Here is a 25,146-nt window from a genome sequence, read left to right as displayed (position 1 = left end):
AAGGTCCTTCTTGAAAAGGAGAAAAAAGACACAAAGAAACTGGAGATGGAGGAGAAAAAGCTCGAGTAAATAAAGAATCAAATGGAGGAGGAGAAAAAAGGACTACAGGAGAAGAATAAAGAACTGGAGCTAGAAAAGAACCAAATGGAGGAGGAGAATAAAGGACTCCAAGAGAAGAACAAAGAACTGGAGCTAGAAAAGAACCAAATGGAGTTGAGCAATGAGAACCTCCAGCATAAGAACAAAGAGCTGAAGCAGCAGAAAGTAGTTTGTGCTGGCCAAATTTCAGGTGTGTACAACGTTACCCCTAGGAGGAGATGGCCAAAAATGAGGGAAAATCGCAAAATTCTGACCGTGTTTTTTTCAAAATAGCGGACTTCCTGTTGGTTTTACTGCTTGGAGCTGATTGACTTTTTTGTGTGTCCTGACCTGCTACATATGCCCAGCGAATTGTGTAGCTGTAGGTGAAACGTCCTTCTGACGGGACTCACTTGAATGCCAGAAACACAGCGAAAATGTGCAAAATGGCCATTCATTGAAATCGCACGCTATTTCTACGCCGTCAGACTATTGCAGAGCATTTTTATAACTTCTAATTAATACATCCTGTACTTTGTGCTGACCAAATTTCAGGTGTGTATGATGTACCCCCTGGGAGGAGATCGATTTTGAAAAGGTCCAAAAGTAGCTGATTTTCGGCCATTTTCCGCCATTTTTTTCAAAATGGCCAACTTCCTGTTGAGATTCAGGTATGTGTTCTGGAGCCCTTTTTGTGCGTCTGGGCATGTTACGTGTGTGCTGAATTTCGTGGCTCTATGTGAAAGTGTGTTCGGGGGCCCTTTTTTCATAATTTCTAGGTGGCGCTGAGCCATTTTTCTACTGAGGTGTGTATTTCCCCCCAATTATAAAATTTTTCGCAGGGTCTGATGTGTGTGCCAAGTGTTGTGTGTGTGGGAGTTCCTCAAGGGCCTCAAAAACGAGTGTCTTTGTTATGAATGATAACAAATAAAAAAACCCCAGCAATTCCCATAGTCTTCACACTCTTGGGTGCTCGGACCCTAATAAACCCAACGGCTACTAAAGGGTCCTTGCAGTGTTAGTGCTCGGACCCCCATAATTGATTGCAGGCACGCCCTCAGCTGGCTGGTCCATGACGTAGGCACAGCGTATGCTGTCAAAAGGGAAAAGATGGCGTCGGTATCAGAAATGTACGATGTGGGATGGGAAGGTAAGACGGAAGATAAAATAATTTCTCCTCAAGTGTCACGAAGGCATGTGTTCATACGTTTTGAAGGCATTCGGCATGTTCCTATGTAAAAGCATGTTGCTGAGTCGTCGCTGTCGCAGACTGAAAACATGGTTTAACAAGTCAGCGTGTGAAGTGGTTAGCTAATGCTAGTTAGCACGGCGTGCTAACTTGTCGGTGTTTCGCATACAGTTGTTAAAACCAACTTAATTGCTCTTAGGCTCGTTTTAGCTGATGATGATGTAAAAGCAGCGGAGGATGTAGAGTAGAAAGTGATGTCTGCTTAAAGACCCGACGTCTGTTAGCATGTTATCCTGTTCTTGTAGCGTTACCCAGGAATGGCTACGGCTAACGACAGATGCTATTGCTGACCTAACGTAGGTATGTGATCCTTTAAAAGATCTCTAACGCTGCAATAATGCAGCCGTACATAATGCAATGCAATGTTAGCGATATCTTTTGCTTTCCTCCGCTTGAGTGCACTTGTGACTATTCTGTTCCTTAGTGGTAACATGCATATTCATATCTTAACTGTAAAATCTAATGAAGCGAAATGCATTCATATGGTCTTACTTTACATGTATGTGATTAGCTTCAGTAGCTCACCTCCCTTCATCTATTGGCTCAAATGTTGGACAAATGGAAAATCATATTGCATATTGGAGTGTAGCTGCACTCTGTCACGACAGTAAAAGTTTTGAAAGTGTTGATTACAAAAGATTACAGTTGTCCTCATGGTTGTGATGTCTTTACCCACAGAGATGAGAGACAAGCTACGCAAATGGAGAGAAGATAACTGCAGAAACAGTGAACAGATAGTGGATGTTGGTGAAGAACTCATCAGTGAGCATGCATCAAAACTGGGAGACGACAGTAAGTGTGACTAGACTGTATGATGCATTGTTTTACATCACTCCAGGGAATATTTTCACAAGTAACAAACCCTGAGGACTTGGCACAAGATCTGGAGCTACATTGTTTCTTATAGAAATGAGACTGGAGGTGAGAAAACCGCTTTATACAGTAGTCTTCAGTTTGTCAACAAATGACTAAAGTAGAAGAGGAAATTGTAATCTTAATATTACTTTGAGTACAGAAAATACAGCTGTTTTGGTAAATGTCATCTTTCACTTGTGGCAAATCTCAGGTTACATTATCAAAGTAAGAGATAAGTGTTGCTTCCACTTAGGTTCACAATTTAAAAGGATTCTTGAAAAAGAAGTTATCTTTTTTGCTCTAGAACAAAAAAAGCCTCTAGATAGTCCTTGGTAAAGGGAATCTGGTTAAAGTTATTGACTTTGGGATCATGTATGCAGCTGTGTGAAATTTGATGGATCTAAGTGGGTGATGTTCTACTAGCTATTTCTTTCCCCTCCTGTCTTCTGTGGTATATATTTTTCTTTTGGATAGATTGCTGAACAGGATCTAGGGTTCCCTCTGATGTGGGGAAAACTCAGACAGACACAGTCATTGCTGAAAAGACAAATCCGTAATGACGGAAGGCTTACATTAAAGAAATACAAGGTGGACATACAGCAAAATACTTGATTAGGGAAAGACAGAATTTGAAGAGGTAAACATTTTATTTATTTTTTTGGTTAGTTGAGTAGACAACATCACAACAAATACATAGGTAGATTAGCAGTAAAAGCAGAAAATAATTAAAGACACTCAGCACTAGACAGTAGCTTTAATGTTTTAAAAGGTGCAATAGTAGGTGTACTCTGTTGACCAGTACAGTGTACAGTATACTGTTGATTTCTTCAGATTTTTTTTTTGAGGTAACAGTTTTACCTACTATTAAAATATCAAAGGTCATGGTTTCCTGTGTAACTTAACTGTCCTGCTGCATTACCCCATAAAACTCTCCTTTTTCCCCCAAGTCATTATGATTCATACAGTCCTTAAAGGAGGCGGGTAAACACTTAACATGCCATGCTTTTATTGAAACCAGCTCTTAAATTGGCTGTGAAACGAGATGGCAATTATCAAAACAAGAGTTGGAATCATTAAAGTCAAGAAAAACTTGGAGCATTTGTTTGTTTTGGCATAACCTGCCAGTTTTTGGGTGGAGCTGTATTTGTTATTCTTTTCAATTAAGAAGGGTGTTCATTTGGCTGAACATGCCCAGTTTGCTTGTCAAAGCTGTCTAACATGTTGTATTGATTCCATTAATTGGCTTCTGTATCCAGGTTATTAGTCAGTTTGTTATAATGTTACAGTTCACTGAAAGAAAAAAAAACATTTTAATAAACATTTCATCATTTTATTGCAAACCACAGAGAGGAATGGCTGTGCTTGTTATGCGCAACAGGCTTTGCTCTGCAAGGATATAAATATCACAGTGCTGACAGTTCCTTGCAGACTTACTTATTTGATATTGATTTTCTTTGTCTAAAACAGACACATTTGGCAATACTAATGTATTCATAAAGTCTCCACATAAAAGGAATCTCAAATAGCAAATTGAAGTTGAAATTGGAAAGAGGTGTCCAATAACCAGCTTTACAACTTTAAAGAATCACTCTATAATGTAGACCTTCATAAATACTTTTATTGGTGGTGAAAAGTGTCAGGATATTTCAAGTGTTTATGAAAGTACATTGCTCCTGCCTTAATTTCACTCACTGATCAAATTAATTTAATATTATGTTTCTGCTGAAACTGATATACACATTTTTAGTTTTAGTGAAAACAGACACATTATGTTGTTAACACAACCATATTTAGCTGTCAAACTTGGTTTGGCATGAGAACTACAGTAACTGTTAACATAGTCGCACTACCCTAAGCAAAAGATTACAAACATCTGAGCATGGCATTCAGAGAAAAAAAATTCAGTGACTGTCATTTTACAAAGCATCAGCAGTGTTTTCAACAATGTTAGCAGTGTTTTATGCTCAGAAAGTAGTTCCACTCTCGTTAAACCACCCACATTGTGACAATTCTCTTCCTTTCCTCTGGTGCCTTATAAAAGATCATCTTTTCCACATTTCATTCATACTAGTAAAGAGTGTGTGTGTGTGTGTGACATCAAATCATGAGGAAAACAAATTGTGGGCAGAGGTTGAGGGCAATTTTCAGATAGTCCAGCTTTAGTCTGAAATTGGGAGGGATTGGAACTTTTTTATGCTTAATAATGGATCATTTATGTTCCTTAAGTGTAACCTGATTACTGAAATTGAATTAGTTTTATTACAAGCTCACTACTGGCAAATCAATAGCATGACTGCCAAACCTTCAACAAGGGTGTTGCGTGTTCCACAAAGTTTTTGTGTTTGTGATTATTATTAATAGTGCAATGCTGTCCAAGTTTCAAATGAATGCATGTTTTTTTTTTTTAAAACTAACAACTTCAATGTATGCCGTACAGAAAATAGTAAATGTAGCATTATGTGCTAAATGGAATGGAACAGTTCTTTGAAAGGACTCTTAAGCTGTTGATTCACATCATGGAAGCTTGTTCATGTGAGTTAAAAACATCATATGCAGCTGTTAGGGACAGACTCTTAAGTGTGTACGTCAAGTGTACAGTTCAATATATCATTTTTTCATGTTACACCACACAGTGGAATGGAAAGGGCGTTAACACTGTCTTCTTTGTCTGTGTGTCTTCTTCCCAGTATGGATTATTTATGAGCAGGTGATGATCGCAGCGCTGGACTGCAGTCGGGATGACTTGGCTCTGGTAAGTTTTTACCGCGCTTCCTCACACACCCAAGAGCTTCAAAAGCAATCGTTCACTTTCCCGCAGCCATTCCTACTTTGCGGCACCCGCACTGCCAAATGTGAAAATCTGATTTTTATTTGGCCAAGTGGTATTGCTCTGTCTGTACTTTGGAAAAACAATTTACTGAGAGTTGGAATTAGAGGGTGTAGCAAATGAGTGGAGAAGCATGTTTCAAGTATTAGCTGAACTTGGCCATCACACATGAAGTTCTTTTTTCTTTCCTGAGGATTTATTTGATGTTGTAAAGCTTCACGTGATGTTTCTGAGTTTGTGTTTAGAAATATTCAAAGCTCTGAAAACGGTGCACAAGACAGAAAAAGACAAAAGATCACAGTAATTGAAATGGTTCTCCTCCAATCAGTATGGATGTGATGACTCCCTTGGCAAAATGAATGAGTCATTGAGTAAAGAGAAGGCAGAACTCAGTCATTAGAATTAGTTGTCTGTTGGCTATCCTTCCAGCCCTGCTGCCAGACTTTTTTTTTTTTTTGTAAAAAGCAGAAGGACCAGACTTGAGCTGATGCATAGTGCAAATGATCCAGGTCACACTGCAGACTTTTCCATCTCATTCTGGATAATGCTGAATGTGATTGTAATTATTCCTCACCCCTTTCTCTACTATGTGATCAAACAAATCCAATCTCTTTGTAGAGAAGAAAGAAAGAAAAAAAGGCAATCTTAACTGTCCTTTATTTTAGTAGTATGCTTGGTTGTCCAAAAGAGTAACAGAGAAGCAGCAGATTGTTTAGGACAGCGAGTCTTTGATAGTCTGTTGTTGTATCAGTAATGTATTTGTTTCGCTGAGACATTGAACAAGTCTGACATTTTCAAGAAAGGTGGTTTATATCACTGAACCAGGGGTATTTGTGTGAGAGCACGAGTGTAACATAAAGTTTAAATACCGCCGTCTATAATTGGTCTCTCTCCTCTGCCCACATCCTTGCAGACCTGTCTACAGGAACTGAGGAAGCAGTTTCCAGATAGCCACAGAGTGAAGCGATTAACGGGCATGAGGCTGGAAGCTTTGGAAAGGTAAGCATCGGGTACCGAAAGCTCTCAGAGAGAGAAGAGGCAAAAAAAAAAAAAAAGCTCAGCCTTACTGTTATGTATGTTACTTTGGGAGGTGTGGGGGCGAGAAAGTTAGCAGATCCTAAGTGGTACACTGGTCTGGGTGTGTGCAAGTACAGTATGTACGTGGGGTATGGTGTGTTTATATTGGATCACCCAGCATTCCTTTTGGAGAAGAGGGGAATGGAGAGAGTAAAGGTTCAGTCCTGGGTAGTCCTGTGGCCCTTTAGCTTGAGTCAGGGATTCCCGGGAAGGAAGTGGTTGGATCCCAGTGTTATTCTGGGGGTCCCTCAGTAGTCTCTGGTTTCTATTCCACTGTTGTTTCCTTATTTTGTTATTCCTAAGCTCTCTCTGTTTTTGTCTCCATTTCCATACTTTACTGTCTTGTTTTGGTCTCTATACTGCAAGTATGTCTTGGCCCTGTAAATATTGTCATGTCACCACAATCAGAATTGCAAGCTTATGGGAGAAAGATAAACAGGGGGGTATTTTAGTCTGCACTGAGCTGAAATAAGGGTAATTCAATCTGTTTACTACCTCGCTCACATTCCCCACCCAGATCACCATTGCTGGTTTATCGGTTATGTCAGAGTTTATGTGATAATTGAGAGTGATTGCTTCGGCACTGTCAGATTAAATAAACGGCACACTGGGATCTAATTGGCAGCAGACAGAGCTACACTTGAATGACACAGCTTCAAACAGTAAGGCCTTTCCTCTCCACACACACACACACACACACACACACACACGCACGCACGGTTCCTAAATAAATAAAGCAAATCAAAGTGGCTCGTGAGTGGTTGCCTGGTGCCATCTGAAATCTCCCGAAGTGTGGCTGAGTAATAAAGTGAATGTGAGGGAAGCATCAGCGCTGGAAGTGGGGCTGCTCATTGCTAATGGGAACCAGAGTTGCTTCTGTCTATTGCAGGCTGTGGGCGGGACAGTTTCTGATCACAGAACCATGCCTTTGGCTGCTAAAATGTTAGCGTTGCAGATTGCCTCTAATAGAAAAAAGTTTAATAGTCATCCTTAAGTGCCTGATCTGACATAACAAGTGAAGTGCACATGCCTCTTAGTGCAAGATTTCTTAACCGAATGATTTCATATTTACAGCTCATAAATTTCTGTCTTAAACAGAGTCCTGTGGGCTCTGCCCAACAGTTTGTGGCACACTGCGTTGGATATCATTGCTTGTCAGGTTTTTATGTGTGTGCCAGTATATAGTATTGGGCCAAGAGACAGATAACTGAACCAACAACTTAGCTGCAAATCTGGACAGATGTAAAAGCAGCAAATTAATTTTGTTTAAAGGTGAATCAAGCTGGATACAATTAATTGAAAACACAATCTTCAAAACAGTATGCTTTGCCTGTATTGATTTCATGAGTCATTGTGCTGTGATATAAGCTGCTCACAATGTCGACTGTGTGACCAGCAACCTAAAGTTAAACAAATGCTTATTCCTTTCTTTAGATCACCACTGATTTTTGTACAGTCTCACTGTAATCGTAGAAACCTGTCATTCTGTGTACAGAAACTCGATTACCTTGAACCCAGTTTGAGTTCCCCACCATCTAATTTCCCTCAACTGGGACTGGGATTGGTTAAACAAAACAAATCTTTTCTCTTTCTGTCTCTGAAGGTACGACGAGGCCAACAAGCACTATGATGCCATTCTTCAAGACGACCCCACCAATACGGTAAGACTGAGAAGCAAGGAAATAAAGGGAAAAGTCCCTCTGCTTAGCGTTCTACTTTGCTTCACTTTGTGGTCTCAGCTTTTTGGAGGGCTTTAAATCTGTCGAGGCACTTTGGTGTTAGCGGTGGGAGTTAGCTAAGTTAAACTCCCCTTGGCCTCTCTGGCCTCAACCACAGTGCTGATCAGCCTATCACCCACACAACTGAAAAGTGTTTCAGGGAGGGGGCTGGGTGCTTGGGGTGTGATTCATGGTCTTAGTCAGTGGCAGACATGTTTGGTGGAAGTAAAGCGTAAATAAGGCTCTGGTCTTTGAAGATGTTGATTTACTGGACCTTTTTAGACCCCCACTCTGACTTAACAGGGCTAAGCTCCTGTCTCAACTACTCCTTTGTTATCTACTGGCTTCAGGTGCAAAGTCTGCAGGGTGCTTAGCTGGTAACGCAGACAAGTTTGGAATAATCTTTACTTCTCTGCTTGCTATCTTCTCTTCTTAATGTCCTATTCATCACTGTGAAATGATTCACAGAAGCAAGTCTAACTCGTATTCTCCCAAAGCTGCATCACCGTCCTCAAACATAATGTACCTGCTGTTAATTGTTTCCATAAGGACATGTGGCCATGCAAGAAAATAAATCTTTTAAAGGGGTTTCAAAAGAAACCATGACCTTATTTATTTTGGCTGTACCCCTCCCCCTCTCCCCCCAAAGATGTTCAACAAGTTTCCTGTGCCATGGTGACATATGGATTGCTTTACATGTATTAAACGTTTTCTCCCAGCTGGCAGTGTGTGAGAGACACATCATAGACATTTGTACTTGGGATGCCATGCGAGGAGTCTTCACATCGTCAGCTACGTGCTTTAAACAAATAGAGGCCTTACTGAAAAAACTAACAATCTTTACTTAGCTCTGTTGCACCCCACCCCGTTTGCTCTTGCTGTTAGATGGAGAAATAGCCTCCCCATCTTTATCTTGCCCTGTGGATAGCCACAGCTGCTGCCTCCCACCATGCTCTGTCTCACTCCCACCTTCACTTTGTCAAGACGATCTCTGTTTACTTTACGCTTTTGTTACTGTTGGAAGTTTGCAAAGTCGGGTTGGCAAGTCGGCATATAAAACAAGGTATAAGACTGTTTTCATAGGCAGGTCCATGTAGTTATATTTCAGTTTAAAAGGGTGTTTGGGTCACAGAGTATGCTCTCTTATAATGCAAGGGAGTAGATAAATGTAACTCACAATGAATTGTGAAAACATTTGTGCTTAACATAAGATCTAAGACGGATGAAGATTGAATCATATTTTGTTATTTAAATTACTCTAAAAAGTCAGAGGTTTCATTTATGCTGTTGCTGCCAAGATCAGATGCTCAGTTTTGGGTTTCAATAGCATTTTAATGACTCCAAATCAAAATTACATTGAAGTTTTTTTCTTTAACCTCCATATGTTAAGCTCTCATTAGTTGCAAGGCCAGCAACTAAAACTATAAGTAACAATGACTCAAAATATTTAGTTTCCATCTGTATGTTGTTGGTGAAAAGTCAGAAATGTTAGTTTTTCTCTGTGGTAGCTACTGAACAAATCATCAAAGCAAGACTTAAACTAACATGTAATTTTCACAGCTTGTAGCTTCAGCCTGAAAATGAGGAGTAGCAGATAGAGAACATGAAATGTTGGTTGTTGTGAAACACTGAAATAACAGCAGAGACATATAGACGTGTATTTAACAAACCAAATGATTCAAATAATAGAGGTCTAACTAAGAGGCTGTTTAGTTCAAAAATGAGTTTGATATATATAAGAAGTTTGATTACACAAGACTATCTGCAGTGATTTAAAAGAGAAGCTAATTATGCCCAATATGTTTGTAGCATTAGTCTTGGCACTACAAACACATACTATGAATTCTGATAATAATAATGAAGAATTTTTAGCATGTGAGCTTAAATAAAGCAGGTGTTCTATCAACCAGGAGCTAGGTCTGCTTTGGACCTGAATATTGGAACTGTGACCCTAAAAAGGCCAGTGAAAAAAAACATCTATCATTTTAATTTCAATCTCATGACGCACAATGGCAGCAATCAATAACATTTTTCTCACAGTCTGCTTTTCTAAATTGCTCTTTAGGCCTGCTACATGCCATGTCCAACAAGGAAATAACATTTGGATAGTCGCAGTGATTATTCTTTGTCCCACTTATCCTGTCCAAGACAAGATTTAAGCTAAAGCCACAAATCATGTTATTTTTCTTGTACCACTGTCATTTTCATATACAAAATGAATACCGTTGCAGCAAATATATGTTTTCCTATTGGCATAATCTGCAGCAAATTGCTTTGCATTCATTTACTCTTCTGACAATGGGAGTTGAAACTTTGCTGAATCCCAGGGCACTCCCCGACATGGCACAGATTTTATGAAGATTGCAGGGACATCCTCGGAAAGGGAATGGTCGGTTTCCTGGTCTCTGCATGGTGGATATTGCCACCCTTGCGAGCATGGGCTGTCAGTCAGACTTACGACTGGGAATGGAACAAGACAGACAAACATGTCCCTAGGATGTTAACCTTAAACCTTTTTCCCACAAGCCTTGTGCTCAGTGGGTGTAGTGATGGAGAGTGGAGCAAAGATATGACATCACCTAGGTCACCTGTCTTGTACTGAAGACAGTCTCCTCCCTACATGTTCTCCAGCATGCTTTTAAGAATTGGGCAAGGGATGGGCCTGAGAAATGGCGGAAAATTGGCGACCACAAGGAAGACTTGCGAGGCATCCCAGCATGCGAAGCAGAGATTGGAAACTGAGCTGTTGTAATTACAGGCTGTGGAATAGATGTGGTACCCATTAACCAAAATTGTTGAATCAACAAAAATTGCTCAAGGTTTTTTTTTTTTTTTTTTTTTTTTTGCCATGCTGCTGTCCAAAAAATGTTTCAAACTCTTAGCCCTTCCATTGCTTGCTATGTTCCAATACCTACAGCAATGAGCTGGCAAAATTCTTGTCTGCGTGCGTAAATGCAATTTTTCCACCTTTTTGTTTCTTCTTTTGACTATTCTAGATTCTGTGGTGCCCACAACATTTGCATACAAGGATGTACCAGTTTAGTATTTGTTTAACATTAAGTGGACTCAATTATTATGTTAATATTACATTCCAGTGCTCTCATTTCCCCCTAATAGTTCAATTTAAAAGGGTAGTATTTCATTAACAAGCCATTGAGGTCACAAGGGGGACTCCTGAGGTTGACCCACAATCATATGCAATTACAGACTCATTGTAGCACAAGTGCATGTTTGTGTGGGACAAGTGATCTGAAATGTAAAAACCTCAATTCAGAATTCATTGACCACATAAATGTCAAGTACATTCTGAAAAATAATAGACTTTGACTTACAGATTAAAAAAAAATAAATCCATGATTCTGTATACAGGCGTAAACAAATCTACAACACCAATCAAAAATTATATCTATCTTTATGTGTTTTCTCTTTTTCTAACCCCTACTTCTTTTCCTGAGTCTGATTTCAAGTTTGTGCAGTGTAGAAGGTGCACCACCCTTGTTGTGATGGTTCTTATTATAAAGGGAGGTTGCTGTAGGTCATAACATATAGCCAGGAGTGATGTAAATAACCCAGTCCTCATTGCTAGAGTGTCCTCAGAGCGCTAATTAAAAAAGAATCACTATAACACAGGGATCAAACCCACTGCCAGTTTTTTCTGGATCATTAGTTAGAGAAAGGAGGAGAGAGAGGAGTGGTTTGGAATTGCTTCTCATTTAATAAAGTGTTGTGTGACTCTTTTGGGCTACCAACTTCCATATGTTCCTTTGAGCTCCAAGTGGTTCTTTATCTGGGGAAGAAAAAAAAAAAGAAGCTGAAGGAGAAGACAAGTGGGTGTGGTGGTGGCACGAGCACACAAGTGCAAAAATCCACATTCAGCACCACTGTAGTGTTTGTTTGATTTTTTTAAATTTTATTTATTTATTATTTTTTGCTTTGTCTTTTTAGTATTGAACAAGGAAAGATCCCACATGCTTATAATTCAGTCTGAAGTGAGTAGAAATTCCTGATTGTCACATAACATCAAATTCTGATGAAAAGGCACTGGAAGTGAAATGGTATGATCTTTGTTTTATAGTAACTAAAGATGAAATAGCTGATTGCCCTTTCACTGTTTCTTGGTGCTTGATAACCTCATATTTTCATAATTTTCTCTCAAGTTGCCTTTTAGAAGACACTTCAAATCTACAGTTACAAATGTGCATAGTGTGTTTGGAAATAAGATGGATTGTGTTATGGGTGGAAACCCTTACAGGTGATGTTAAAATGAAGATGTTGTTCTGTTGCCTGTGTGCTTGCTTCTCTCAGAGGCTAAAATATTGTCAGTTTAGGTTGCAGTGTCCCAGCAGGTCTCTGTCACAGCTTGATGGATAAGTGGATTTCTTGTGATGGCAATGTCAGAGGAGGCCCAAATTTACAGCCCCCTAGACATGACTCATACACAGCCCTCAATGGCTTTGGTTATGAGTAGAAGAGAGGAAGCCCCACTCAATCAAGTGCCAGTCCATAAATAAAATAGGCTGTGGCAGGGCAGTGCACTCTTAATGGAGCAGCAGCCTCACGTTAAGGTTTTTACTTACTATCAAAAGAAGGAGAAGGAGGTGGGCTGGTGGGAGTCGAACATTTGGAAAAGTCAGAGCAGCAGGAGTAATACTTTCTAATTCAGATTGATGAGAATCTAATCCACCTTAAGGTCAGTTCAACATCAAAACGAAGCGGAAAGCAATTTTCAGCTGATGTAAGTCAGGCTGGTGCAGCGTTAGATGCGTGCCGTGCCGGCAGGAAGACAGTCGTTGGGGTTTGGGGAAGTGTGCCATTTTCCCCACTTGGTTAGTGGATGACTCACCACTTTATCTCAGCCACTGAGCTCATTCCAACTCCAAGCATTAACTCATAATGTGTGTCCATCTCCTGTTGGACATGGGCACTAACTATCTCCAATTATGTGATTATAGCCTTATATTAATTCGAGTCCCACAGTGAGAATATAAACAAACTTGACAAAGTTAATTGTATTGTTTAAAATGTATTTTGTCTTTGTCCTTTTTTTTTTTTCTTTTCTTTTTTAAATCTCCATGGCTATTGCAATTCACCAAAGATTTCTCTTACAGGAAATTATTCAGTGTTGTCGTGGAAGTTTTAAAAGGATTGTGGTGCACTGAAAGACACTTCGTCACAACTGTTACACTCAGTCATTTTCTGCACCCCCCTTGGACAAACACTGAGCTGAGTCCCTAATCCTGTTTACTCTCTGCTCTGCAGGCAGCGAGAAAGCGCAAGATCTCCATACTGAAGGCCCAGGGGAAGACCACTGAAGCCATTCGGGAGCTCAATGAGTATCTGGAGCAGTGAGTGTTTCTACAAGAGGAGGAGAGGGTCAGGGACCCCCTCCTCTCCATCCCCCTGGCTTTTATTTTAATTAAAAATGAGTCTGCCTTCAATGGAGCTGGCACAACTTGAGCATTAAATGCCAACAAACTCTTTCCCCTGTCTTGATAGTTATAAGACTGTCATTATTGTTATTGCAATAGGCAATGGCATGCTTACATATTTTACTTTGCTACAAATGCATTACCTGTTTCACTGTGTTTTCAGGAAGACAATTTAATGTCTTCTTGTTTTTACAGATTTGTTGGGGATCAAGAAGCGTGGCACGAGTTATCAGAGCTCTACATCAACGAACATGAGTAAATACATTTTGTAATTTAAGCAACAGTATGATTTTAATGCTTAATTAATTCAGGAACTTCAACATATTTTCAAATCATTGTTGTGCACTTTTACTTTCCTGATGGTGTGGAACACAGTAATTATGAATTTGGCCAGAAAAATCATTCACTACCATGAACAAAAGTAATGAGTTTTTAAGTTGTATTAAAAATGCTGTTAACCAAGCTTTGAATACGTACATTTTGGGGAAAAAAAAAAAGGTTGTCACTTTTTGAATCCATGCCTTCATTTGGGTTTTCTGGTAAATGTTAGAGTAGGGCCAAATTTCCTCCATTATGTACTTTTCTCTCTGTCTATTCAATATACAATTTTGAATAGCTTGCATTCTTTGTGGTTATACTGTGACCCACCTTTTACAATTACAACCCATTTATGCCATCACACAGTTCAAGCAAGACATTATTACCAGCTGTAATGGGTAAAATGAAGCCTCACTTTACATAGTTGCAGCATAAAAGAAGCTCTTTCTCTTATTAGAAGAACTAAAAAGTATCTGGCAGTATTGATTTCAAAACAGAAACTGAGAACAAGCAAAACAAGACATGGTGCCACCATGAGCATCATAGTTTAATAACAGATGAACAGGGGTAAGGCCCAGTGTCCTGTTCAGACATTCTGCGGATAACATTTGATGTATATGCTAATTGTTAAACGTAAACTGTTCCTTCAGTATTCCTTCAATATTTGTCATGAAAAATGCTATATCCATCAGTTTCTCAGAGCTTCACATCAGACTGATGGCTTGATCTCAAGAGGGCCGTTGGATGGCCACAATGGAAGGCGTTGAGATGCCTAACTCAGCCAGGGATCTGAATGGAGCCCTGTCCATGTTTGTCACATAAGAGTAGTTTAATAGGATTTCAGTCTTAAGCCCCCTCTCCTACATATGAGAGCAGAAAGACTCCCTGGCCTCCTACTGATATCTCAGTTGCCAAGGAGAATTGCCAGACAGACAAGAGCATCGTAAGAAAAAAAAAGAAAAATTTGTTTGTGTCACCTTTTATCCGTCCTTAATTGTCTGTGGCTCAGAAGTTAGTGAAGCGGTGTCTGCAGTCGAGCTCTGGTCGTCGTACGTGTATGCGTGTGTGTGGACACGCTTGGCTCTGCGGTTGCGTGGTTGCTCCGGTAGGAAGGCAGTGGCAGAAGGAATGCGTAGCACGGTGAGAAGGCTACTTATTGGATATTTCATGCTTTTGTCTGGGAGGCTTTATTGCTGTAGTAGCCAGAGGAAATCCAAGGGTGAGCGGATTATCTCCCAGCTTATCCCAACACTTCTAATATCACACCATTCACTCCCACAGCCCCTTATCTACAGGCGTGTCAATTTCTTTTCTTTGTTTTCTTTTTTTCTTTTCTTTTTTTTTGGTTCCAAACTCCTGTTTCCCCTCCTCCTCTTCCGGATAGCTGGGCATTATCACCACTCTTTTCCAGAGGAATAGAGCTCAAGACAGAGAGAAAGAACACTTGCTGTGAAATTCCCAGGAGAAGGTGGTGGCACCTTTCCCCCCACCCCAAGCCAGAGAAAACAGAGGTTGATGGAGAAGTGAGCAAGACAAATAAACTCTCCTCCCCTCACTGTGCAACACTCTGGAAGCCAAAAATAAACAAAGCATTGTGTCTCTGCCCTGCTGTAGTTAGGGTTGTAGTAGGCACCGTCATTAACACATTAAGAGCATAATTGATTGCCTTTGAGTTGACGCTATTGTGCCAGTGATGTTTAGACGGCAGATTTTGTCTGTTTGCAAGTATTGCATGGAGCCACTGTTGGAATTTCTTGTTGGCTCTCATTCTGACCCAAATTATGAGACTGTTCAACAAAATTGGACTGGTCATCCAAAATTGCAGGATAAATAGTAATAATTTTTTCAAACATACTTTGCACAGTCTGAATCCATTTTTGTCTTTATACATAGTCAGAATGTGGTATTGCAATGGGGGGAAGCCACTGCTGATGGTTTTACTGACCTCCAAAAGAAACAAATATGATTCTTACAGTCTCGCACATGACGGTGACTACAACCTTGCTCAAGCGTTGTTGGAAAGAGAGAGCTTAGGAGCTGTTATAGAGAGCAGCTTGGTGATGGTGGGGTTGGAGGAAGAGTAGAAGAGGTAAGGTTCTGGCTCTGGTACAAGATTCTGGTTGATGGCTGATGGAGCGGGCTCTGTTGCAGGCCACGGCCACTGCACGAGCACATCTGAAAGTCTTTATGGAGAGGAAGTGGTAATTGTAAGCAGCCCCCAACCTTCCAAGCCCTCTGATCTCCCCCTCTACTCAACCCCTTCCCACTGTTTATTTCTTTCTTTCTGTGTCCCCACCTTCCTTTCCCTCTGATGCTGTTAATCTTTCAGCTAGTTACAATGGCAGACTTCAAGTAGACTGATGAGTTCTTTATGTTGTTGCAGGCAATATTTTGTTTCCTGCAAAAACTCTGCATCTTCGCAGATTCCCTAATTTCTCACAAGTGCTTATAAAAGTCTATAGGGTTGATGCCATCTGGGGCTTTTTAGTTTTTGCTTTGACTGATAATGTTTGTTCAAAAACATGTCAAATCTTACAAAGTATTTTTTGAAATGGGGATATTGCTAGAAAAATTCAAGGTTGGCTACAGAAAACCACTAAGTTATTTGAATGCATGCACAGATGGCCAATGTGGCCCATTTTCTGGTGGTGGGTCTGCTTCTGCCTGGGTTTGCTTGTGCTTGCTGGTATTTTGTTAGGTGTACAGACATTTTATGGATTTGTGCTCAATGATATACTGTATCTTAGCCTGTCTTGGCCTAGTCTTGTGAAGGAAAACTGTGTATTAGAAGTGGAGTGGCAGCAGATTAGTGTGAGGTCAACAGCTCAGCAGTCTGCTGCTGAGAAGTGATCTCATCTGAGTATAGGCACAGTGTGCCAGCTTTTACTGTAGTGCTGACCTCAGGAAGGTAGTTAACTACACATTAAAGGCAGAAAAAACACACAGACTGACAAGATTGATCCTCAGTGTCCCCAAAGGAGGGAGAATCAGCACACTAGATAGACTTTTACCTTTGCCAGCTGTCTGGTCTGAGTACCCTTTACTGTAAGCCTGTAAATAAACTCTATGTCATCTAGTGGATCTTTACACACCTCTGGAATAAGTCTGTCACTGGTAAACTGACCTGTACCCCCATGTAGTTCAATTCAGATTTATACCTGTAAATTTATTGGGCATGGATGTTGTGCTTCACAGTTGAGCAAGCTAAAGGTTGACACATCCACAGCTGTATCAATCGGCTTACTGTTTTCCTTGTCATTTCCACAGCTATGGAAAAGCTGCGTTTTGTCTGGAGGAGCTGATGATGACCAATCCTCACAATCACTTGTACTGTGAGCAGTACGCTGAGGTAGGTACCGGCCTTGACATCAGTCATCAAGCATGAGGACACACTGTAGAATACATGTTAGCCCTCTGTGAATGATGCCTCTTTCTGACACTGAGAGACACTGGCATGCACTTCACGTCATTGGGAATATAGGCTCATGAAAGAAGATGTGTTTTCCCAGGGTAGTCATGTGTTGCTTATTCAGATGTCATGCTGTCATTGCTTGAGCTGCCCTTTAACAGAGCTTATTGGTCATGTTTAATGCCTCCTCACACAGGTGAAGTACACGCAGGGGGGGCTGGAAAACCTGGAGCTGTCCAGAAAGTATTTTGCCCAGGCGCTGAGGCTGAACAACCGAAACATGAGGGCATTGTTTGGTCTGTACATGGTGAGTACTGCTTTGCATGAAGAGAAAGTGGGATAGAAAGTGAAGGAGAAAGAAGAAAGCAAAAACAGTATAACCTTTTTTGTAACCCTGTGGTTTGTCAAGGTTGAGGCTGGCCACAGAGTATGTCAAGTAAGACTGTACTGTGTGTGCATAAGTGTGTTTTTGGGGGAGCGAAGAAGGGGCTCTCAGACAGGTCAGCTCACTGCTGACTCAGACGGTGAACTCCAGCATTGGAAAAGTCTGCCCCTCTGGAGCTCTTCATTTTAGTAATAATACCCCTTTGGTGAGACTTTTTATGTTTAGGACTTAAGTAAATAAAGTAGTCATAGATTAAAAAAAGAGAAAAGTACAAGACAGAACAGTACAACTGCCACAAGGAGTTTGTCACTGGCAAATTATTCAACCAGGTTGTAGTCTCGGCCGAAAAGGCCTTTCAACTGCATATTTGTTTGACCAGGATGTTGTCTGCTGGTGCCTCATATGTAAAGGAGACCTGACATAAAAACACAAACGAAGCGGCGCAGGGAATAAAAGGTGGAGAGGGGAAGCAGGTCTTCCACAGAGCGCCCCAGTGTTTTCCTGTGTTCTGCACTGGGATTCTTTAGGTAGTCCAAACACCTCATAGCCCTCTGAAACCTGCTGCATGTACACGAGGAGCAGGGCAGGGTCAAACCCAAGACATTTGCTCCTGTTAACTCTCAAGTTCGTCTGGAGACAGAGCAGGCCAGATTTTCTGACAAGTCATCTGCTGACACTTGAGTCTTTAATGGATACTTCAGGTGGGAGTTTATTCTTTATCAGTCACAGATCTGTCTTAAGAGTGTGTTTTGCAGATTGTCAACCTAGTCTCGGTGGTCTAAACCTTGACAGGTGCAAAAAGTTCAGTGAAAGGGCAGAAAACTTTCACCATCTCACACAGTCTGAGTCAGTCTGACTGAAGACCTGGTAGCACTGACCACAGTTGGGTTGTGGGTTAGTTACTGACAACACTTGCGTGGGGATTCCCCTCCATAATGGTGCACACTGTTATTCGGGGATAGCCTGTCTGGGTTGACATCATCTAAATTGAGGTTTCTCTCGAGTTGAAAAAATAGAAATAAAGAAAATGCTTACTAAAAAAATACAGAAGCCTAACCATTTCATAGAAAAACAGGTCCAGGTTGATTGGTGTGTAGTTAAAGTTTCAGCGCACTGGTAGGCAGGGCTTTGAAGTGCAGGCAGGGTAAGCCCTCTGGGGTTTGCTGTGTGGAGATGATGGCAGGAACATGGGAAAGACATGGGATTTGTGGTTCGGAGGGGAGCTGTCGGGGCAGGCAGAGACCGTGATTCACACGGCGCTCCTCTCACTGCACGACGGGCTTTTTTTTTAGAAACATACAAGGTCCTTTCATCGCCGGGAATCGATGGTGTTGGAGAAATTAGGCCCCGTTAAGTGACAATTTACGTATGAAGCATTAAAACACTCACTTTTTCCTCCCCATAAATGATTTCCCCTGTGTCATCAGGCCAAGGTCTGTTTTTTCTCTTCATTCTGCCACAATGACTAGTGGAGTGGTAGATGGTAAGAGTGGTTGCACATTCATCTCAATTACGCTTTTATTGCTGTTTCACCAAGTTTTGATATAAGAACACCCCTTCCCCTGTTCTCTCCTTTGCTTCTTCCTCCTGTTTTCTATTTTTCCTCTAGTCTGCAAGTCACATCGCTGCCAGTCCTAAAGTGAGTGCCAAGGTGAAGAAGGACAATATGAAGTATGCTGCTTGGGCTGCCACTCAAATAAATAGAGCCTATAAGGTGAGTCACAAATAGAGTTTAATTAGACTTGATGTAAGTGCACCTCGTTTTACTACATTTTCCTTCCTTTTGGTGTCTCTCTTCCACTGAAAAACCTCTTTTACTTTTTCCCACATTACTCTTCATTCCAGCAGACACTGAAAACCACCAATCATACTCTTCTGTTGTGTTTGAACTTTCTTGGGATATCCAGACCTCCTGAAATCCCCCTCATTTGTTTAGAATGTGAAAAGTATTCACCACCAAGTGACCTCTGAATGCACAGCAGTCCTGAAGGATGCCTTTGACTTACAGTGTTGTAATACCAACCCTAGTGTCTTTCAGTGTATCTGGGTACATTTACTCTTAATGTGTTGACTTAAGGCCACAACGTCTGCTAAGAGTTTATCCCACAAGCCGGCTTCACAGATGAGCTTGTTGCAGAGCCACAAGTTGATTCTCAGGGGACAACAATCACGCTACACTTTAACAGGAACTTGTCTCCTTCAGTCTTCTTACAATGGGATGTTGGGACCCATAGGTGGATTTGAAAAGAGTGTAGGAGGTACCCAACAAATTCTTGACCCTAATTATACATTTTAGTCTCATTTCTTCAGTTGTAGTGTGTTGTGGGTAGCTATTCTTTTAATATTAAATCAACAAGTGTGATCTTCGCAGAGAGGCATCCCTGGAATTGTATGTTTTTGCTGTGGGAGAATAAAACTATTTGTGTCTAGTAGAAGAGAGAAACCCTTCAATTATATATTTTGACTTTAAGCTATTACCATAGAGAATAGTCGGTCAGACGGAGAGAGAAAATGAGCAAACAAGGGAACTCAAGGATGGATGTGTACGTGTACGCATGTGTGTTCGCCTATTAGTTTCCACACGTATGCACATAAAGCAAGAAGGGGAAAAAGTGAGGAGCGAGTCAGATGGTATCACTAATATGGTTTATGCCGTTGCCATGGCAGCTAACGTATTAAAGCATATTTAAAAGAAATCTTTTCTTTTTGCCATACTTGCCATATGTGTTGCTTATTTGGCCATCAACAATTAAACATGTAATAAGTGGTTCCCTGCTCAGCATGTGTGGCTCCTGTTGAGAGAGAGGCTCCCCGCTGAGCCTCTAAAGACCTCGTCTCACCACACTGCACTCTCCTTTCCTTATAGACACATTTCACACAAGTCTTGATGGCTTGGTTGGAAAAAGTGTGCATGTAACATCACAGCGAACGCCCCGGGGCTCTTGCAGAGTTTTTATTCAAGAGCTCTAAGCTTTTACATGTTTCTTCAGATTTCAGCTGAAATGTTGTCAACTGTCATCACTAAAGGGGTGCAGCTCGTTTGGCTTATTTTAGAACTTTTGGCGATACCGATCTTCTTGATAAATAGAAAAATGTGAGGTGGTGTGGTCAACAAAATTAGTCAAATATCTTCACTGTTGTCAAGTTCACACCACTCATCACTTTGATCAGTACGCTTGCTGGAATTACCTCGCTGTCTTAGAAAAGCTTTGATCCCAGCCAAGATGAATATCTCAAAAGTGCTACATTTTAATCATAACTCAGAGGAGAAACCTTGTGTAAAAAAATAAATCATATTTGGAGAAATCTTTGCAGTCTCAACCTCCAATGTCCAAGTTCCTGAATAAAAAGATCACTATGGGATTTCATCTGAAAGTTGTTACAGGAGTCAGACAGTAGTAAAACCAGTAGTGTAGCACGTTTTTGTTTCTTATCTGTTTTATTTATTGCACATTTGGTGTAGGAGAGGATTTACTCGTAGACAGGAAGCACATCTTTAGCGATGTTGGATGTCATGAATCAAGTAGACAGTTATTTGATACTAAACACTGTCTTAAATATGTCTTAAGCTTTTTGATATGCTGTACTTCATCAGTTGAATGGCCACCACTTTCAGTCAAAAATTTTATAAAAAGTAATTGTGACACAAAAGTTCTGATTATGTTAGTCATGTACTAATTAATTCTAAATAATTATTTCTCAGTGAAAGTTAGTTTTTTTTTTCCTACAGCTTTACATACCTTAACAAGATTCAACAGCCAATTGGAAAAAGCAGCCCCTTCGACAGTGAGAGTAATACAGACTCTTTTGACACGTTATGGCATATGAATCATTTGATTGTTTTCTTTTTTTTCTTTTTCTTTTTTTTGCTAAATGCTAAATTTCTTTGGTTTGGAGCATCAGAAACTTCTCAGATTCCTCCTAGGTTCTCTGTAGCCATGTCCGCTACAGCTCTGACAAAGCCATCTTTGCTGTTTAATGTTACATGCATCACCACCAGTGAGCCAGTCTTGAAATGTAGCCACAGAAACCACATCCACATTTAAACTCCGGTTTAGTGTGAAATACAGAAATCCATGAGGCTAATGGGCTTAATCAGCATTGTGTAACCTTTGGATAGGGCTTGAATGTAGTGGACATTCATTTATCCGTAAAAGTCCCGTAATCAAGTACTTAAAGTACTTTAAGTACTAGCTACTCTTTCAAGTCGCTGGACAAGCTTAAAGAAGCTTTACTATATGTGGTTTTGACCCACATGTATGAATGTTTGTATGGGTTTGAATGCTACATATTGAGCATATATGCTTTTTTTTTTTTTTTTTTTTTTAAACTGTTTTTTGTTGTTGCTGTGTGAGAGAAGTTAAATGACAAGGTGTGAGGTTGCCTCCTTTATTTCCTCGCTCCCACCTCCAGTTAAATAACTTCTGAGATCTTTAAAAGGCTCCAGCGGTGTGGGCCTCTGTCAGACAGCTGCAGGCTGCTGCGGGCTTGTGCTGGCTGATTGATGGCCCCTTTAAAGCGTTGCTCGTGTCAGTCGTCCACTTTTATTAGGCTGCAGTACCTGGTGATTGTCATACCTCAGTGCAAGAAAAAGGTGGGCAGGTGAGTGCAAGTGGGAGCAGACGTTGGAGAGAGGTCACGACTGACTGGGGCCCTTTTTGAAAAAAAGAAGAAGTAATTACCTTGGTGGGGTCGGCTGACATGTGAAAGACCTGGAGATGTGTGAGTTGTAGGTGCAGGGGGCTTTAATGCAGTACTACACGGTTTGCCCTCCTGCCCTAACTCTCTAAACAAATTCTGTGATTAGCTCCTCTGTCACGGACCACAGGCTCCCACTGCGTCATGACTCTATTATCAGATGCTCTAAATAGATGTGGAGCTGTCTGGTCTGCTCCTACTGTTGTAGTGCAGGGCAGGAGTTAATGTGGTGGTCTCACCTCAGGCTGAGGAGATAATTGACTACCGGGCCTGGGGTAATGGCGCATTAGGCAGCAAAGCAATGAAATGCACTGATCATTATAGCTACACCACCACACACACACACACACACACACACACACACGCACTAAATCTAGAAGAATGAGTCACCCTTGGAAATTACATAGCCAATTGTACACCTTAGCCAACTGCCCTCTCTAAGTTGAAGTTTGGCGAAAAAGGAAGGAAAAAACTTTTGCCATGGAAATACCGTATAGGCTAGGTTAAGGCCACAGTTAGTTCCTGTTTGTAGTGGCGTGAGCACGACCAAAGGTTGAATGAATGAATAAATGTGTCACAGCCATAAAAGCAGTGCTTCATGTTGGATACAGAATTGACCACTGTCTATTCTGCAGTCTTACTCCACAAACAAAATGTAGATGGACTTTCTGTAGTTTTGGGAAAAAGAGCAAGGTGCCGTCTTTGGTAGCTGTAGGTGTGTTTCAAATATTGATGGTAATACAGTGTGTGGGTGCACACCTGTGTTTTTGTCTAGTCAAGTTGGCAGACCCTCTCAAGGGGCTCATCTCTCACCTTGGAGGACATGCAGAATTTGCTCCGTTGTCCAGAGGCAGCATTGCCATGAGGATGAAATGGTATCCCCTGCCTGTGTTTGACTCAGGTTAATGGGGTTTTCATTATGTTCGACTATGTTACAGATGTAAATGACACATCTGTAGTGATTCTACGTGGATTTTTCTAAGTTCTGTGTGCAGACTGATATTCAGTCAAACCTTTTTCTGTCAATGGCACACTGTCCCATTGCTGCCACTGTGTCTTCTGTGATACATCCACTAGTTGTCACCAAAGTCATAAAATTGGTAAAATCAATAGTGAGTGACTTTTATTTGTCATTTCCGAACACCACTATCAGTTCTCTTGATCATTTCACATTTGAGTGCAGTGTAAATGAACAAATGTTAACATGCTACACTTAGAAGGTAGGCATGGCGGGCATATAGCTGCTAAACATGAGCTTTCTCAAGAGCTTGCTGTTAACATGTAGTTCATAGCAGTCAGGGCCTATCAATAGCCTCACAGAGCCCCCACAGTTTTATTTTATATTTCTCTGTATGGACTATAGCTTGCAGAAAGTGTCATAAACTAACTATAACTGAAAATCAGCATCTAGTGGAAATACAAGGTATTTTGTGTCATATTGTAACTTGCACCAGTTTGATACTACTTTCTGTAAAGTATACTTGTATAATAATAATAACTTGTATAATTGTTTCATAAAGATTTATTTCTGTCTACAAATGTGGGTCACACAAGGTTAATTGGACCCTTTGTTATATTCCTGGTTACATGCCTAAGGTTAAGGAAGTCATCTTTCCCATATTTATTCCTGGACTTTTTGAGGGGATGCCTGTTGCAAAGTTAAATCGGGTAGAAAAAGTGTGTCTGTATGTGTACGCATGAGTAATGTTGTACGTGTTTGTGGATCACAATTTGTGGCACTTTCCTTGAAACCCTGTGGACACAGCAGAAATGAGAGTGGGGTGTTATATACTCCTGTACTCGAGGCCATGGAAGTGGACTAATGTGGACATCCTGTCTCCGAGCACACTCAAAGAGAAAATGGCACTTACGCAAGAGTTGAGGAAAAATCCTCTGATTAGAGGTATTATTTTACTTCACACAACCTATTTACTCATTTTATCTAATGAACACTGTTGTGTCTGATTATTTCTGCTTCTAGCCTTCCAGATTCCTAACAAGGACAAGGATGTTTTTGCTCAGTGTGCGCAGCATGCCACAGGGTGGATGAGGTTATCGTTATCACTGCCTCTCTGAGGCAGTGTTTAAGTGCGTTTGGCTCTCTGTTACTTGAGTTGGCAGAGAGATCTAATGAACTGATGTTCTCTTTTTCCCCTTTTCTCCTCTCTCTTCCTCCTTGCCTCTTACCTTCCCTCTGTGACCTGCAGCTGGCCGGTCGTGGGACCAAGGAGAACAAATGCTCCATAAAGGCAGTGGAGGAGATGCTGGAGTCCATGCAGATTACCATGTCCTAGACGCCTTTGTCCACATTTTTCTTCTTCGCCCCCCTGTTCTCTTGGAGCAACATGGCAGCTCGAATGGCCTTGCAGTGTGACTGGAGCTTTGTCTTTAAAAAATTCTTTTTTTAAAAATCCTTTCTTCTCTAATTGATTTAATTTCACATAAACTGACATTTGTTAACCCTCAAATGCAAATATTCTCCCACCCACCTGGAACCTCCAACAGCAAAATCCACACACTTCATGTTATTTAAAAAACAAGTTCTATGTTGTATTAACCCAGCTGTGCTTCCTCCCAGACTGGACTATACTACCCCTCCCCATCCCAGGTTCTTTTAGATATAGTTTTAGCTGATGTCACTACCACATCAATGATACTACCAGTGTGACCAAGAAAGCTAAAAAGCTGTACAGTAAATGCTATTTATAAAGACATTGTGGCGATCCCACCTGTTTGCACTGACGTCTTCTACTGTCTGTTTCTGTGCTAACTGTAAATGAAACGAATAAACTAGCTTTTTTCTTTTGTCAAATCTGTCACAGTGTCTTTATAAGTCAAATTGCTGAGTTGAATTTTCATCTTGGGCATTTGTATCTTCATGAGAGCATAGTTTATAGGGTTTTTTGGATTTCCACTCTGACAAATTTGAAAGAGCAGTAACTCTCCTGGAGAAGGACGACAGACATTTGTCATAATGATGGCTGCAACAACAACAACAACAACAAAAGGGGCATTAAAAAACAAGAACCTCTTCTTTCCCAGTGATTCCAGATGGGAAATCCTGCATTTCAGTTACCCCTGGACAGCAGCTGAATCAACTACA

The 25,146-nt window shown here is 40.8% G+C and overlaps 1 protein-coding gene across 1 annotated transcript; it reads left to right on the top strand.

Annotated features, from left to right (window-relative positions):
- Window positions 1–1,148: 1,148 nt before the first annotated feature.
- Window positions 1,149–24,855, top strand: emc2 (ER membrane protein complex subunit 2). Its single transcript, XM_008285041.1, has 11 exons — window positions 1,149–1,228; window positions 2,006–2,119; window positions 4,870–4,934; window positions 5,923–6,008; window positions 7,690–7,747; window positions 13,064–13,149; window positions 13,429–13,488; window positions 16,819–16,900; window positions 17,157–17,267; window positions 18,955–19,059; window positions 24,251–24,855. The coding sequence occupies exons 1-11, from the start codon at window positions 1,189–1,191 to the stop codon at window positions 24,335–24,337; spliced, it is 894 nt and encodes a 297-aa protein (XP_008283263.1). The 5' UTR covers window positions 1,149–1,188; the 3' UTR covers window positions 24,338–24,855.
- The last annotated feature ends 291 nt before the right edge of the window (window positions 24,856–25,146 follow it).

Source organism: Stegastes partitus, unplaced genomic scaffold (assembly GCF_000690725.1).
Source record: "Stegastes partitus isolate 25-593 unplaced genomic scaffold, Stegastes_partitus-1.0.2 Scaffold384, whole genome shotgun sequence".
Lineage (NCBI taxonomy): Eukaryota > Metazoa > Chordata > Actinopteri > Pomacentridae > Stegastes > Stegastes partitus.
Note: the sequence above shows the minus strand (reverse complement) of the source record. Positions and strands in the feature narration are given on the sequence as shown.

Excerpts from the sequence above, each read along its gene's own strand:
- emc2 (XM_008285041.1), top strand. The coding sequence starts at position 1,189 with ATGGCGTCGGTATCAGAAATGTACGATGTGGGATGGGAAG. Across the intron at positions 6,009-7,689 it reads AGGCTGGAAGCTTTGGAAAG|GTACGACGAGGCCAACAAGC; the intron begins GTAAGCATCGGG and ends CTGTCTCTGAAG. Across the intron at positions 16,901-17,156 it reads ACTGTGAGCAGTACGCTGAG|GTGAAGTACACGCAGGGGGG; the intron begins GTAGGTACCGGC and ends CTCCTCACACAG.